The 15,588-nt window shown below is 35.0% G+C and overlaps 1 protein-coding gene across 1 annotated transcript in view; it reads left to right on the top strand.

Moving 5' to 3' along the window:
- Positions 1-11,197, top strand: part of VPS13A (vacuolar protein sorting 13 homolog A (S. cerevisiae)) — a gene marked incomplete at its 5' end in the record, with an annotated part of 63,445 nt that extends 52,248 nt beyond the window's left edge. The window contains 4 exons of the mRNA XM_009700688.1: positions 6,287-6,372; positions 7,015-7,138; positions 8,674-8,748; positions 11,147-11,197. Of these exons, the coding sequence (XP_009698990.1) occupies positions 6,287-6,372; positions 7,015-7,138; positions 8,674-8,748; positions 11,147-11,197 (336 nt within the window). The remainder of the gene's footprint in view (positions 1-6,286; positions 6,373-7,014; positions 7,139-8,673; positions 8,749-11,146) is intronic.
- Positions 11,198-15,588: the final 4,391 nt, after the last annotated feature.

Raw genomic sequence — 15,588 nt, 5'->3', positions numbered from 1 at the left:
GGTAGTACTTCTGGGTCAGGTATCACTAATTCAAGTTCCACTGCAATATAACTAAAAAGAGTTCTTTTTTTACTCGGTAGATTGAAAGGTTGTAGAATGCAAACTAAAATAAATAAACAAACCAGTAAAAATATTTGCCACTATAGTTGGCAAATACAATTATATACCTCAGAGTATTTTGTCTCTTTCATGGAGTATAGTTCTATTTTTGAAATTTTTATTTTAATAAAAAATGTAGTCATTTTGTGCAAATATTTTATTTGTTCTGTCTTTATTCTGTCTTCCTCTGAATATACATTGGGAAAATAAATAATTTAGATTTAGGATAACAAAAAATTTTACCACCTGGGATATTAGGATTTAATTTCTTTGTAAGTCATGGAACCAAAACCTATGAAAAGTATAATAGCTAACTAGCTGAAACTGAGTCTCTTTAAGGCACCAAAAATGAGAAAAAAAAATAATTAGGGATTATTTTCTATAGGGATTTAAAGTAACGTATCAAAAAAATACAGACCATCTATTCAAATGCCTTTTTTTTTTTTCCCCTTCAGTTTAATGTATTTTAATAGTTTAACTTTTGGCTGCACAATTTTTTCCCCCACTTTTTCACTGGTGAATTAAATTTAAGGTCCAGTACTATTGCTGAAAACTCCAGAACTAACTACAATCCTTATAGCTCAGTTTGCCAAGTTTTCTACTGTCAGCTACAGAACAAGTTGATGATTCAGTTTTTCCCAAGTGTTTAGTTTTACTATTTTAGAGACTTGTATAATGGTATATGCTTCCTGCTTGCTGAGGTGAAGAACTGGCTATGCTCTTTATCTTTCATGTTATCCAGTACGTTCCTTTTGATGAGGGTTCTTTGGTCTTTTTGTTTTTTTCAAGAGGATCTGTAGACTGAAGTCAGTGCAGAGGGATGCTATAGACAGTTTCTGGGATTGTTTAATAGACTGTTTATACCTTTGTTGTTATTAGTCATTTACAGAAGCTATGGACCTGCCAGAAATCAGTGATCTTTGCCCTGCCAGGGAATAAAACTGAAAGATATTGAAAGATATGCTAGTCTTATGCTTATGAACGTAAGTCATTAACACTTGCACCATGAAATCAGTGGAGAATTCTGTGTTACAGCTCAGTGCCTACCCAAAAAATAAATACAAAAGCTTTTTCAGTTTTTCATTTGCCTTTATTGTGTATGACTTTGTGAGGGCTCTTTTACAGTCTTTTGTAAGGTTCCTGCCCAACTGTGCTGCAGTGGATGTAAGCTTGTAGAGACGACAGTCCTTCAAAGCTGTGCTTCAATACTGTGTCCTACTGTATTGGAGGTGTTCAGCTTTCAGTTCAGTCATCCTTTTTTGGTCATGAAGTAAGCTTCAGATGAGGTGGTAGAATGTTGGAATGGGTTTAACAGACCCTTGTTTCTTAGTATTCAAACTTCAGTCTGCCAGGAAGAACATCTGAGGAGTGGGAAAAGTGTGTCATAGTCCCACTTTCTCTCCTTCGCTCACCCGACTTGGGCTTGGGTTGAAATCAAAACATGAAGTACTCTAAAACTGAAGTTTCACTTCATAAAATTATAAGGAGAAATTCTTTCCAAAGTTCGAAGTAACTACATTTACATTGACATTGTTCTGACCCTTACCAGGCATCCATTCATGCATGCTATCTAGTTTGCTGCTCCCTTAATCGAGTCACAGCTATAATTATCCATTCTCTGATGGAAAACCTGTTGTGTCTAGGTTAAAGAGCAGGATCCTTACTGCTTAATTGTGCAACATTTTGATATTATTACATAGCCATTGCCCATCCCCAAATAGAAGACATGCATACAGTTATGGGAAGCTAGCTGAGACTAGCTAACACCAGTTGTTTCAGAAGAACATGGAAACTTGTGTGACTCAGTTTCACTTTAGCTTGTTTGTGATTGAAGCATAAATGCTTATATATGGTGAAAAAGCAAGTAAAAACTAGGAGTGTCCTAGGCAAAGCATGCACCAGCTTGTTTGCTGACAGAGAATACAGAACAGAAAATTTAAATATTTTTCAATTTCCCTGCTGACACAATAGTCACTTCACATGCTACAAATCAAAGAACTTTGGTTGTATTGGCAGGAAACATAAAGAACATCTAGATGCGGTCATCATAATGAAAGTGTAGATAGTATGGTTTCTCCATTCAGCTCATCAAATGAATTCTTTTGGTATTCAGATCAAAAATTGACCAAGATAACTCTGCCAGTCAGCATAGGCAAAGTATATTTCTGTTGGGAAGTAGAAACTTTTGTGTTCTGAAAGAAAGCTGCTGTCCTAATCTTTACTGTCCTTAATACTGTGACCTTAGATTTAAATGTTTACCTTCACAACAAATTTCTGTTGATTTAGACAAAACCATGTTGACTTCAGAGTTGCTGTTCGGCTTGGCTGAATGAGATCTTGATTTCAGGCACAACATATCATGGACAAAAGCTTTGCTTTTTGTAGAATGACATTGCACATTAGGATAACTGGAATTAGGGAGCAGGCAGTAAAGGATTAACATCCTTATTAATAAAGGATGAGGAGAGAATTTTGCATGGCAGGAAAAGGAATGGTTTACATGTTATTTTTTTCTTTATTTAACATTTTTTTCCCTTTTTTCCACACATATTCAAGCTAGCTCTAACAAGTGACCAGGGTACTACTTAGAATTATTAAATGTTTCTGTGGGGAAGATTGGACATGTAATTATACGGTGTTAGCCTGCTGAAAGTAGCAATTCTACAGCTTTTGAAGAATTCACCTTTTAATTTGAGCTGAAAGATACATTCTATATTGGAGTTTTTGGCAACAACAGTGAATTTTCATCAGAACTCACACGTTTGGACAGTAATCAGTTCATAAGGAAATACACCGGCAGGCTAAAATCCAATTGAAAACTTCAAGTTAATCTGAACATCAAGAGAGAAGAGTAGCAGATTTATAACCCCTTTTTAAGTAGTAACAGTCTTTACAGTGTTTTTTTTATATGTCATTCAGTTGAGATGAGTTCAAAAGGGATATAAAACATTCTGACTTTTGTATCACACTCACTACTAGTATTTTTTAGAACTATAACCAGAGGATCATAGACTTTAAATTTTGTCTCCACTACTTACACTCTGCTCTGTTTCATTTCTAACTTTGTCAAAGGCTTCTTTGCTTCTCAATAAATTAGGAGCATGCAGTGTGATTAGGAAATTTCCAAATGCAGAGATGCCCCTTTTAAGAAAGTGAGCATATTTGAATATCCATCTCTGCACAAATGATCACATCTACTGTTAGTATATTGCAGTGGCATCTAAGCATTTGTACTACAGGAAAGAAGAATTCGCAAAGGAGGGGATTTGTGCTTGGATTACTTCACATTTTACAGCTGCAGGAGTGCCTTTTTCCAATAGATTCATTCAATTTCCATGTCTAGTCAATGAACCATAACATAAACTAATCAAGTTATTAAACCTTTTTTTAATTTTAAATACAGGATTTGTGTTTTAAAAATTAGTATTTTTCTTACAGTGGTGAAACTAATATTGAACAAACATTGATCAATGTTAACTTTCACAGTTTTGCATCAACAAAAAGTGGTCCATGTTGCTGTCTTTCTCCAAACAATTAATAGCTAAATACTGTAAAATTAAAAAAAGGTATTTATGCATCTGTATTGAGGGATCAATTATATATCCTTTTATGTTTGAGTTGTATAAGGCACTTTGGTAGCAGAGCACAGTAGTGATCTTGCTATAAGAATTAACAGCAGTAAATTGATGTTTCCCTCTATTTCCTAATGAACAGGTGCAAGTCTAATGCTAAAAGGAATAAATATTGTAAATGAAGGGTAGAAGGATCTAAAGGCAGAAAACTTAGAAGCAGTTACTGTTCAGCATTGGCATAGATAGAAGTGTTACCTTTGGAAGTGGACTGTGCAGCATTTTCCTGTGTTTTATTTCCCAATTAACTCTGTTGTCTACAGAACTACAGAATGCAGCTAACTTGAGTGTATGATCATTGACTCACAGCTAACAATGAGCAGTAGTTAGCTCAGTGCATACCACATGCTAACAATACCTTTGTGCTGTGCAAATCACTTGTATTTCACTCTACTAAGACTCACAAACTTTTTGTGGTATTTGGTGGACATTGAAATAGCTTTTGTTTAGGATTGCAACGTGTGTGATAGTTAAGTATTGTGCTTCCATAATAATTTTCATAATTCTCAATTAATTATCAGTAAACTGAGTAAGTTATAGTGGGGTGACATGACTTGTTGAAAATTAACTAGCAAGCTAATGAAAAGACAGGAAGAGGTAACCCTGCTCTCTTAAATCCCACTTAAGGGGGATTAACATTTGGATTGAGAGCCTTACCTCAATGCTATGCAAAGCGTAAGAAAGTGATCTTTGATGCAGGAGAAAGACTAGAGATCCTCTCCATCCTAATACGGCTGAATTGTTAAATGCGTCTCCCCTATAATTGCTTCTAATAGAAGAGCGATACTGGTCGTACTTTGCAATATTTATAATGTGTTTGGTCAGTAAGAGGAATTGCTGGCATTGTCACAGAATCTTGCAGATTAAATGCAACGATGTTTATTTATTACGTCTACTGAGCCACCCTTGCTCTTTCCACACACAGTAGATGTGTAAGTTCCTGTCAACCTTCTCGTCCCTTTCCCTGTCTTTCTCGCTAGGCCACTAGTACTGAAAATCCATCAGGACATAGAACTAGACCAGTAGCGTGGTATCTGGGTCAGGTATCCTATCCATGCTGTCTCTCCATACAGCCTCCTCCATCTTCTAACCATCCAACATGTCGTGTGCTGGAACGTTGTAGAGGCTACCTCGAGAGGATTTTTTTGGTTATTTAGTTATGACGTAGGAGCTTGGACCTAAATATGAGAGGCAGCGAGAAACTCAAATCAGAGGCTTGGCAACCCCTAGGCAAAGCTTGAATAAGGAGTTTCAAAAAAAAAAAAAAATTTTCTATTTTCCAAGCTGTTAATTCCTCATTTCTTATGCCCTTCTTCTTGCTGTATTTATCCTGCCCCTGACGCTAGCTCTTGCAGAAATAAATTCAAACACTGACTTATGTAAGTAGGCACATGATCAATAGCTGTGATTTTGTAGCCTGACAGAGTTGGGGAGAGAGAAATAATCTGAGCTTTCTGAGAGCTTTCTGGAAAGCTCTCTTTTGGCAACCTGTTACTCAGATGTTCTTGCATTTTAATCACTAAAGAATCAGCATCTTTGAGGGAAGGGATCATTAAAAAAATCTTTTTGGGCAAGTGGAATTATCCATGTGGCCACATTTGAAGTTGTAGGGTACACCTAATTAAATATCATTTATACAGTGGCGATGAATGGGTTTGCTATTTTAACTGGATCAAGAAATAACCTACATGTTTTTAAATATTGGCATGTATATCTGAAGCATTATGTTTGTAGTTAAGAGTTTATTGAATCATACTGGTTTATATTAATCCATTTTTGCTTCCAGTTTGTAAAAGATGGGACGTATGCAAGCAGTCATGTCACTATTCCCGACTAGATGCAACAGTCTTAATTCGATCACTAATTTAATCACTCATTGCAGGAAATCCAGTGGCTGCTAAGTCATGTCAAAGTTACAGATCCTCTGTTTTTAAAAATCATTCATCTGCTGTAATCAATATTTAAAATTTATTGTCCATTAAAGAATATTCTGCTACAATATTCATGGTAATTGTAGGAAAAGATAAGTACAGGGGAAAACAAAAGAAGATGGAGACATGCTAAGCATTACTGACAAGTGCACTGTTGAGTCCCAATGTCTACATGATAGTGGGGTCTTGTATACATTTAAGTATAGATTTATTCCCAGAGTTATTTACTCCAATGTTTTGGACACAACTTGACATAAATTAAAAAATGAATCCTTATTTCTTTTGTTGTCTCATAACTATTAGTCAGCAGAAGAAGTTCAGCATGTACTAAAAACATGTAGAAAACAGCCCTGAAATGTTTTGAGAAATTATATTGTTCTTTGCCAGTTTTGGTTAGGATTGATTTTTATTTGCATAGCTGCATTAACAGCAACCAAATAGTTCTATGTCTAGCTGTCACAGATCTGTTATATTCGGACTTTATGAAAGTAGCCTTTTATTTAAAAGTATGTGCTATATTCTTCATTATAATTTATACTTTTGGAGGATAAATACATTTTAAGCACAAAATTAGTACAAGAATTTATACTACCATATTCAGAGCTATAAAACTTTTATGTCTTTTAGAAAATTGAAAATGGAAGATTTGCAAAACTCAGATATATTGCACATGCTATGGTCAACAGTACAGATCTGTTAATGGTAACAAAAAGGTAAACCGTTTTGACTCTGAATAATAAGTACTTAAAACTAACATCAAAATCTGCATGCCTTGATAATTATTGATCAGTAACTGTGTTTTGACATGTCTGTCACTATGTATGTAGATAAAATAATGGGGAAGGCATGCTTAGTGTGTGTTAATAATCTTGTTCAACAGCGGCATTGTTCAGCAAATGAGTAGTATTTTGAGTGTCATAGTAATTCCTCTCTTTAAGGAGAGAAAAGGAATGTTGAGTTTTTCTTTAGCTAAGAAATATTTGTTAGACTGAAGTCAATGGAACTGTGGGATTCACTTACAAATTACCATATTGAAGGAAAAAAGGGTAATACAGGAACAAAGTCAGTGTCCAATAGTGGAATATCAGGCATCCTTCTCAAATAAAAAGTCTGTAGAACTTTTTGTAGAAATACAGCTAGAAGTACCGTTACGGTTTTGCTATGAAACTCAGTATTTAAAATAATTTAGAGGAAGATTCAAAATTCACTCTTTTGGAAACTATGCTGTATGGTTGTTATTAGATGAGAACTATTTTGGAACAATGAATGACTGCACTAGAGCTAGGGTAACTTGATAACTTTTAAGTATTTTTGCATTAACTTTTAAATTACTAATTTTCTTTTCTGGTGCCTAGTGGTGTGTTGTTTGTGACAAAAGGGACATTTGGACAGCTGACATGTGAATGGCAATACACTTACGATGAATTTACCAAAGAACCATTCATCGTTGATGGCAGAAGATTACGCATTGAAGCCAAGGTATGTTAACCTGGTCGTGTTTTCTTTTCTTTTTGTGTTACTGTTTATAAAATTGAACTTTGAATTCCTGATAGCTCTCCTTTGAATTCTTGATCTCTCTTCTAGCTGAGATGCACTCAGAGAAGGGAGTTGAAATTTGGCATGGGCAAATACCTCAGATAACTAGCTTCTGACTGTTCTAAGCGGAATGGTGACTTGGTGTTTGCAGATGAAATTATTCCTTGAACCCTGGGAATTTTTTGTTGGTATGCACCAGTTCATGGTGTATTCATAGTTTGGAAAATGGTGATACAGCAAAATTCTGACAATATTGCAGAATACTTTTATTATACACTCTAGCGCTGTAGAAATATGCCAAAATGTGGACGTCTACCTTGTTGCAATTCCAAAGATTCAGATATATCAGAGCAATACATTTGCATGTGCTATGCTTCAAAGATTTTTTTTTTTCATTTGCTAGTAATCAAACTCTTCAAAACTATAATATCTTCATAAAAACTCTAATGACATATACTTATCCCTTTCAATGCAAGTTGAAGAATATTGCTCTCAGTTGCAATTTTTCCTTTAAAAAAAATCCCAGAACTTTCTTTCCCTGGTAAACTGGCAAAGGATATAAGGAGAAAGATGACTGCTGATGAATGAGTATACTTACAGAGGCAAAGTTCCTTAAAAAAAAATAATCTTGAATTCTTATTGAGATGGTAACTGAATTTAATTTCAATCAATAAAATTACCTGCTAGTGTTTTGTTCTGTTTTAATTAGCTTCATGTGTGTAATTACAGTCTTGTCAGGACTTGTCAGGACAGTCTTGACAGTGTACAAAGCCATTCAGTTTTTCACTCAGATTATTTGTTTCTATTGCAGAGAGCATGAAAGGCAGAGCCATATTGGTTTGGAATCCTCCAAACTGGATTTCTGACTGCAAGTGAACTTTTACAGGATCAAATAATACTTAGAGTTTCTGCCATTTCAGACAATGCTGAATAACATATCCATCTTTACCCCTACACAGCAGTCATTTCAGAGTCCATTCACGTGTCTGCAGTATGCTCTTTATCGAAATCTATGGTTGAAAACTGTATTGTGCAAAGCACTGCTTATGTTCTATTTCTGAAGGCTAAGTTGCTATTTTCACTACCAAAGACCACTACTTGCAAGTCAGTATTGGTGGAATGTCCACCCAGGTAATGACTTAAAGGAGAATGAAAAATTACAACCTTAGGGAGTACTGGATTTTGTTACCCTACATACTCCATTATCTGCCTTCCATTCCTACACACTTTTATAGTGCAGTCTCCAGGGACTCTGTGGTAAAAACGAAAGTCTGTTATTGCTGGAGTGTTTCACTCCACTGTGCTTTCATGCAGAAAATGAAGTTTCTCGGGGTGTGTGCATGCAATGTGAACATACTCAGATTAGTGTAATGGGTACACATGCTGTCCGAACCATATAGCTGCCTTAATGTTAAATAACTTCTTAGTTGTAAAGTTTGAAGAAACTAACTTCAATTTTGAATTATTATTTTTTTTAGGAACGAGTTAAGTCTGTGTTCCATGCCAAAGAATTTGGAAAAATTATTAATTTTAAAAGTCCAGAGGATGCTAAGGTAAAGTCAAAATACTATTACAATTACATTGTGCTAAATTTGGCCTCAAAAGTGAAACAGAAATACTCTTAACCTGAAACTACTAAGTATATTTAAATTCAGTATTTGCATACAGCCATTACACAGATGGAAATGGCAATGATCTATTCAGTACTGAATTTCAAAAATACTCAATTCCAACACCAAAATTTTCCTTACATAAGTCTTTGGAATTATAACTGTCTGTCAAATGGCTGATTTAACAGTACTGCTAACAAAAACTAAAAAATCAAGAATGTAAATTAAAATAGTATGTTTAATAGAACAAACAATATTTGTAAATTACTCCTAGTTTTTTTTCAGGGGGGGTGAGGGTGTGTGTCATTCCTCTGTTCCTCAAAATACAGTTTGGTTGAAGAATGAAGAAAATCTCTAATAGAAGCACAAATAGTTTATTTGATATACGATATTGCTACTATTATTTTATATATATATATTCTGCATGATCTCTTCACCTTGACATCACTAGTTTTGACTACAACAGAAAGTAGGAGCCATTCAGGTCTGCTACCAGAACTATGAGGTACCTGGGTTGCAAAAGTTCTGCCTTGTTTTTATCAGTGTAGCTAGTTATTTTCACAAACAATAAATTAGTCTTGTGTATATTCACACCAGTGGGATATGGTACCCTGGGATCACACTTCGAAATAGTCTGTGAAAGTTGCATCCTCTTATTAGTTTAAGTTGCTTTTGCATCTTCTCCTCAGTTTAAGTTGTTTTTGTCTTCATGTGGGTAGTTTCTAACTACAGCTGTGTGATACCATTTGACCCTTCCCTCAAAAAGCATTACAAATACTGTCAAGGTATTTGAAGGCCCCATACGGAATTGTCTGTAATCTTTGGAGGTCCTGAGGTCCTCTGTGTTTTCTTTTTGGCTATGGTGGGCCAGGGGCAGCATTGAGGTCCAGTAGTCTGTGTGGGAAGGGAATCCCATCTATGCCCCAGCTAAATCAAGAACAATTCAGAAAATCAAATTAGTGCATCATATTATGTATCCCATAAGTCTTAAGGAAGGAAAAGAAAGCTGAAAAAGTTCTTTGCACTTTTCACAAAAATGTTGGTTTACGTATTTTTCTGGAAAGGCCCATGAACCTTACAAAACCAACAGGAATGTGAATATGAGGGGAAAGGTCACTGTCAGACAGACTTGGTAAGGAATGTGATTTTATCTTAGTGAAGGAATACTTCTCTAGGAAGTTTCATTCATAGGAAGTTTCATTCAAGAATTGCCATCAGGGCCTGGGGAGCTATCCTACAGAAAGTTAAGTCTTTGAGAGCTGCTTCCGGGCTGTTTAGCCTGCGGCTCACTTCTGCAAATGTGACACTTGTGCTTGTGTATACAGAGAGATGACACTGAAACAGTGAAAATGAAACTTGCACCCTTTATAGTAAAAACGATATGAGGTCATTTCAGTGCCACTGCTTTGTGAATATTGTGTCAATCTAGTGGGTAAGTGCCATATTCTGAAGTGAACAGTAATTTCTTGAGAGAAATTGAGAGTGAGAAGTGCCATATTCTGACGTGAATACTAATTTCTTGAACAGCCAATTCTTCTTTCAAAGCTTCAGCATCCTGCTAAACAGAAGCTCTGGTTTCCTTGAGGGGGTGAGCTTGTGATGGGGGGGAGGCGATCCTAAAGATTTGCAACATAGAACCAGATCCAGTAACAGAATCCGATTTGTAATAATCCACCCATCTTTCTTGAAAGCATTTTGCAGCTTTCTCATGGAAACCCCTTTCTGTAACTTCATTTCCTACCCTAGATTTCCATGACACTGCCCCTTCCCTCCCTCCTCCCTCCTCTCTCATCTTTTTTTTTTTCCTTTTAGACTCTTGGGATACTAATTTCCCTTCCATGTTCAGTAAACAGGTGTGTTTGAAATTACTGAAAAGAACCCAAATATAGTTAAATAAAGCATCTTTCTAAATAACTCTATCACATTGCTGCAACGTATTCTTGTCCTCTGTCTTTTGTTATCCTTGCCTCTCTGTTGTCATCTGGGATTTGTCTAGAGTTGTAGACTAAGGGAGAGCATTAATAATGATGTGGGTGAAATGATGTCATTTATTTTTAAAAATACTATTCATTGAAGTACAGACTAGGAAACTGAAATATCAACCTAGCCAGTTTAATTAGCTGTGGTATTCACTGTCAGATATTGGTACTTAAAAGGCCTCCATTTTCATGTGAGAAAATCAGGGGTTTATAATCTACAGTAGAATTTTGAGCACTATGTTAAAACTCGGTTAGGAAGAGGGCAGGTAGTGAAGTGTCTAGCCAACCCAATCTAATTTTCAGCTGCTTTCTACGGTTTTTAGTAAGGAAACATTTTTATTTTTTCCTTTTCCTTCACACAGTGGATCCTTTCTAAACTGGAAGAAGTGAGAGAGAATCAGCCAAAATTGTAATGAACGGAGAAGCACTAAGATACGAAGAACACCAAACAGCTACCTTTTAATTCCTCTTTAACAAGCAGAACTATTTAAATATCAGCAACAAAAGCAAAAACAGGATGGAAGGAAGATTTATGAAATTGTTTATTATGGTCACAACAATATATGACTATATTACAAAAATGGATGATGTTAAGTTAAAAAAAATAATCTAGTGATCAAAAAAGTTCTGCCAAGTTTTGGCTTGTTTTGGTTTTTTTAATGTAAGAATTCCAGATTTCATCTTTTATAAATACAGATTTTGTTTTACCATGACATTTGATATTGAAATTGAACTCTGGAATAATTCTAGTGATACTATTCAGAGCAAATCTCTTGGTTTTGATTTGATTCTGAAAATCAATATTTAGTTTCTGTCTTTGTTTTCATATGACTTGAGGCTGTGTTGAAATTCAAATTTCTCTATCAAAGGAAATGTCAACTTAATAATCACTAGTGTCACAACTCAAATTCTAAGGAGGTGGCTACTGACCAGGGAAGTCTAATTTAGATGATCACAGGAGTGGCTGCTTAGTTAACAATATTATTTTCTTTTTGTAAATGAATGGACCAGATCATGAATTTACAGTACATTATCACTTTTAGTGTAAACTTTTTTATATTCTACTCAAGGAAACATTGCAGCACCTCTATCAATATTCACAGAAAATGTAACAGTTTACAGAAACGTGTAATGGGGAGAAATACTATATCTCTGCACTAAAAATATTAATTAAAGCCTATTATTTTAAATAAAAGTTAATAATAGTTTTGCAACTCAAGAAGGAGTTTATGGGGTTATAAGTGCACTGTTGCATACCAAAAATAAATGCCTTGGATTACACAGTATTGTGTGCTAAGCAAGTGACTAATAAAGTCAAATTTATATTAAATAATAAATATAATATTTCACAGTTGCTTTTATCAACTTTTCTTACCCAATGAAACTTTTTTGTTTCATATTCAGACAGAAGAACTTTAATATGGAGAGCTTGAACGTGTGCAATTCTGCTTATCTGACAGATGTGGTAGTCATAGTATTGTTGAATCGCTGCTTACTGCAGTTGATATAAAAAGTACAAGAAACAGTACAGTGTTATGTGAAGGGTTCCATAAATTCCCATATCAAAGTTTTCAGAATATCTCGTACATATAGTAAGTACCTGCTGCCAAAATTTTATTTCCAAACAATTGTTTGGAATATTGATAGCTACAGGATATAATTTTGACATTGCTGGTGATGCTTGAGATACTCAAATTGTCACGTTTTTGTAAAATCTAAAATGACTAGCATGCTAACCTACAATTGCAGTTCTTTAATTTACTGTTAAGTCTTGCCTTTGGTGTTGAGTAACCATTTAGTGGGTTACAAAATACATGTAATCTTGTAATTTTTCCCATAAATTGTAAATTGAATCAAAAGATTGTAAGAGGATTCCAAACTATGACACTGACTGTGTTACTCCACTTGTTTGTACACCAAGCACGTACCAAGAGTATTAACTCAGGTTATAATCATGCCAAACTAATAGAATACTTTGCCTTAGATAAGTAGTGTTATTAGATGCACTGAGTACCATCCTGTATCTGTAATTTGTTTTTCATCTATCACTTTTCACCTTAGGCATGATAATTCAATTAATAGCCTCATCTTGATTCTTGATTACTGTATTGTCTCCTCCTCTCTCTATCCCCAGTATTTACTGAGTCCCTGCTGCAACTTTCACTTCTAGTACCTCTTGCAAGTATTTTGTGCATTCCCATTTGTGTAGCTTTTCAATTTCCCCTATTCTAAATATTTTCTCCTCACAGAGCCTCTATTTCAAATAATATTATCTCCAGTTCTTAACTTTCTTACATGTATTTGCCAACAAATTCCTGGTTCTCAACTCTCATCTGGCTCTTCAGTAATATTTGAGCAATTTAACCATTAATGTTGAAGGATTTATTTTAAATGTGCATGTCTGTGGTTAAGCTCATGTTTTGGAAAACAGAACAATTCTCCTAAAATTGCATTTTTCCTATGGAGTGTAAAATATTTTGATCTTCTGTGCTAACTAAAAGCCTTAGTATTCAAAAGTCAACATGAGATCTTTTCCCCACCTCCCTCTTTGTCTCCACTTGTAAGGACAATATAATTTTCTGTAGTTCCCTTTTTGTATCTTTTTCCTTTGTTTTTCCCTTACACTTTCTCCATACAGTTATAAATTAATTTTGCCATTTCTTGGCAAACCCCAGTTTTTTCGGTTTCAGCTATACATCAGCCTGGGGCGAGGAGAAAGGTATTCAGACTTATGCCATTGTGTACTTTTCTGGATTACTGCAACTTGTTTGAGATGTCAACTCTGCTGTGCCTCATTCCTTATGGCAATATGCATATTTTTTTCAACAAGAAGGCAGAATAGATATACTAATTTTTATTAAAAATGTATATGCAATTAGACAAGGGGATCTCAATAAAAATTAAAATGTAGGCATTTAGGTCTGCCCACTGTGGTGTTTAAAAGTATACCATGGCCTTTACTGAAGTACTGAAGAACAGTTTCTCTTCTAGATGACTGTTACCTAAACATAGTACCTTTGAGAAACATCATTTGTGTTCTCAGTAGTGGTTTGTTAAGGGTTAGAATTACCTCCAAGAAATCAATGACAAACCAAACAATCAAAGATGCCAGACACATTGCTAAAACATTTGTGAGTCTGTTTGCACTTCTTTGGTTCAACTGCATGGTTTTGCATTGCATGGCTGTTTTGGTTTCCACGCTCCTCCCCACCCGACCTCTCCTTCACCTTGAATAAAGTGAAAGTGAATTTTATTTGGCTGGAATGTGATTATTATTTGTTTTCTTTATATACTGCTTTAATTAGAAGGTAATACCATTACTCAGAATTTTGTAGGCAGAAATTGACAAATTATGTCAAATCCTGTCTCGAAACACAAGGTCAAGCTTCTTTTGCAGCCATCTCAGTGAAAGCAGAATACAGACTTCAGTCTTTACCTTTGCTTTATTATAAGGACAAGTTTTTAGTAACTGGGTTTACATTTATAAGCTCCCTTTATTTTTTTTTTTCCTGTGGCTGCATTGAAAAAACATAGATGATGTTGCCAGATAACCAGATTCTTATGAAATCCTCTTTTTTTTCCCCAAAAAAATCTCTGTACATATGTCATTAGCTATTTATTATCTTCAGCGCTTCACAAAATACACTCACATATCAAACAAATCACTAAGGTCTCTTGTTCCTTCCGAGTTATTTTTAGCCATCTGTCTGCAAATAACAAATACCACACACTAGTCAATAAAAGATTAATATTACTAGGTAATGGTAGTTAAAATTTCATAATTACAGCATATTCTTGAATTTGAACTACAAACCCTAAGTTTCCTAATTATTCTGATGTAAAATAGTTTCAATAAATGCATCACATATCTTAACAGGATTGCTAAGTCTTGTGGCTGGTTTGTAAATAGCTCCATATGACATTTAAATATATTTGTATACATTTCCTGGTACTGTATTAGCTTCAAGAACGAGAATATTCCACAAAGCTATTCAGAAGACTTTTTTTTTTTTTTTTCCCCCTCTTCTTGAGCCTTTCACATTTGAATTCCAGCAAAGAACTACCTAAATACTGCACTGCTTGGAATCACGTAAGTATTGTACAAGGCAAGAGTGCACAGTGTTTCTTCAGCAAATCATACAATTCCAGAGTACCTTTTCCCAGCATTAAATTCTACCAGTTGATCCCTCTCCATCTGCAGTGATTAACCTTTACTGAAGATGCAGCAAAAACTAAAGAAGCAACCAATACCAATGAAATATTTACCTCCCAGGAACTAAGGAGGCTAAAGTTCCTAACAATTACTGAGGATTTTGTGTTTTTTTTTTTTTCCTTCCTATGTTGATCAATTTATCTGTAACTTCTGCCAAGGAAGGGTATCAGGTTCTATGCTTAAGTATGTTACTAAAATCAGACTGGGTGAGGGAGCTGTCTCGCTATTGTGTGCAGATTATTATGGAAATTAATTCCGTACTGTGGAAGGCTTGGGGTTTTCTTTTCCAATTTTTTAAAAGGAATTGAGACTGTGTATTTAAAAAGAACAGGGTTATTAAATGTGGGAGCTGTTGGTGAAAAATGCTGCTAATATGCATTGTGTATTTGTAATTGCCTCAGATATGGTGCGAAGTGTTTCTGACAGGTTTGTTTTTCATGTGTATCACAATACTTGTTTCATTATGCAGATCAAAATTTTACAAAGCATTTCATACAGAAAACATTTGTGTTTATCATCATCTTCCCTTGAAATGCAAATCGTCATAGTTCGGTTATGTGATTCTGTCACCGTTCAAGGCTGGGCCGGCTC

This window comes from Cariama cristata, unplaced genomic scaffold, assembly GCF_000690535.1.
Source record: "Cariama cristata isolate BGI_N322 unplaced genomic scaffold, ASM69053v1 scaffold6395, whole genome shotgun sequence".
NCBI classification, from domain to species: Eukaryota; Metazoa; Chordata; class Aves; order Cariamiformes; family Cariamidae; genus Cariama; species Cariama cristata.
Note: the sequence above shows the minus strand (reverse complement) of the source record. Positions and strands in the feature narration are given on the sequence as shown.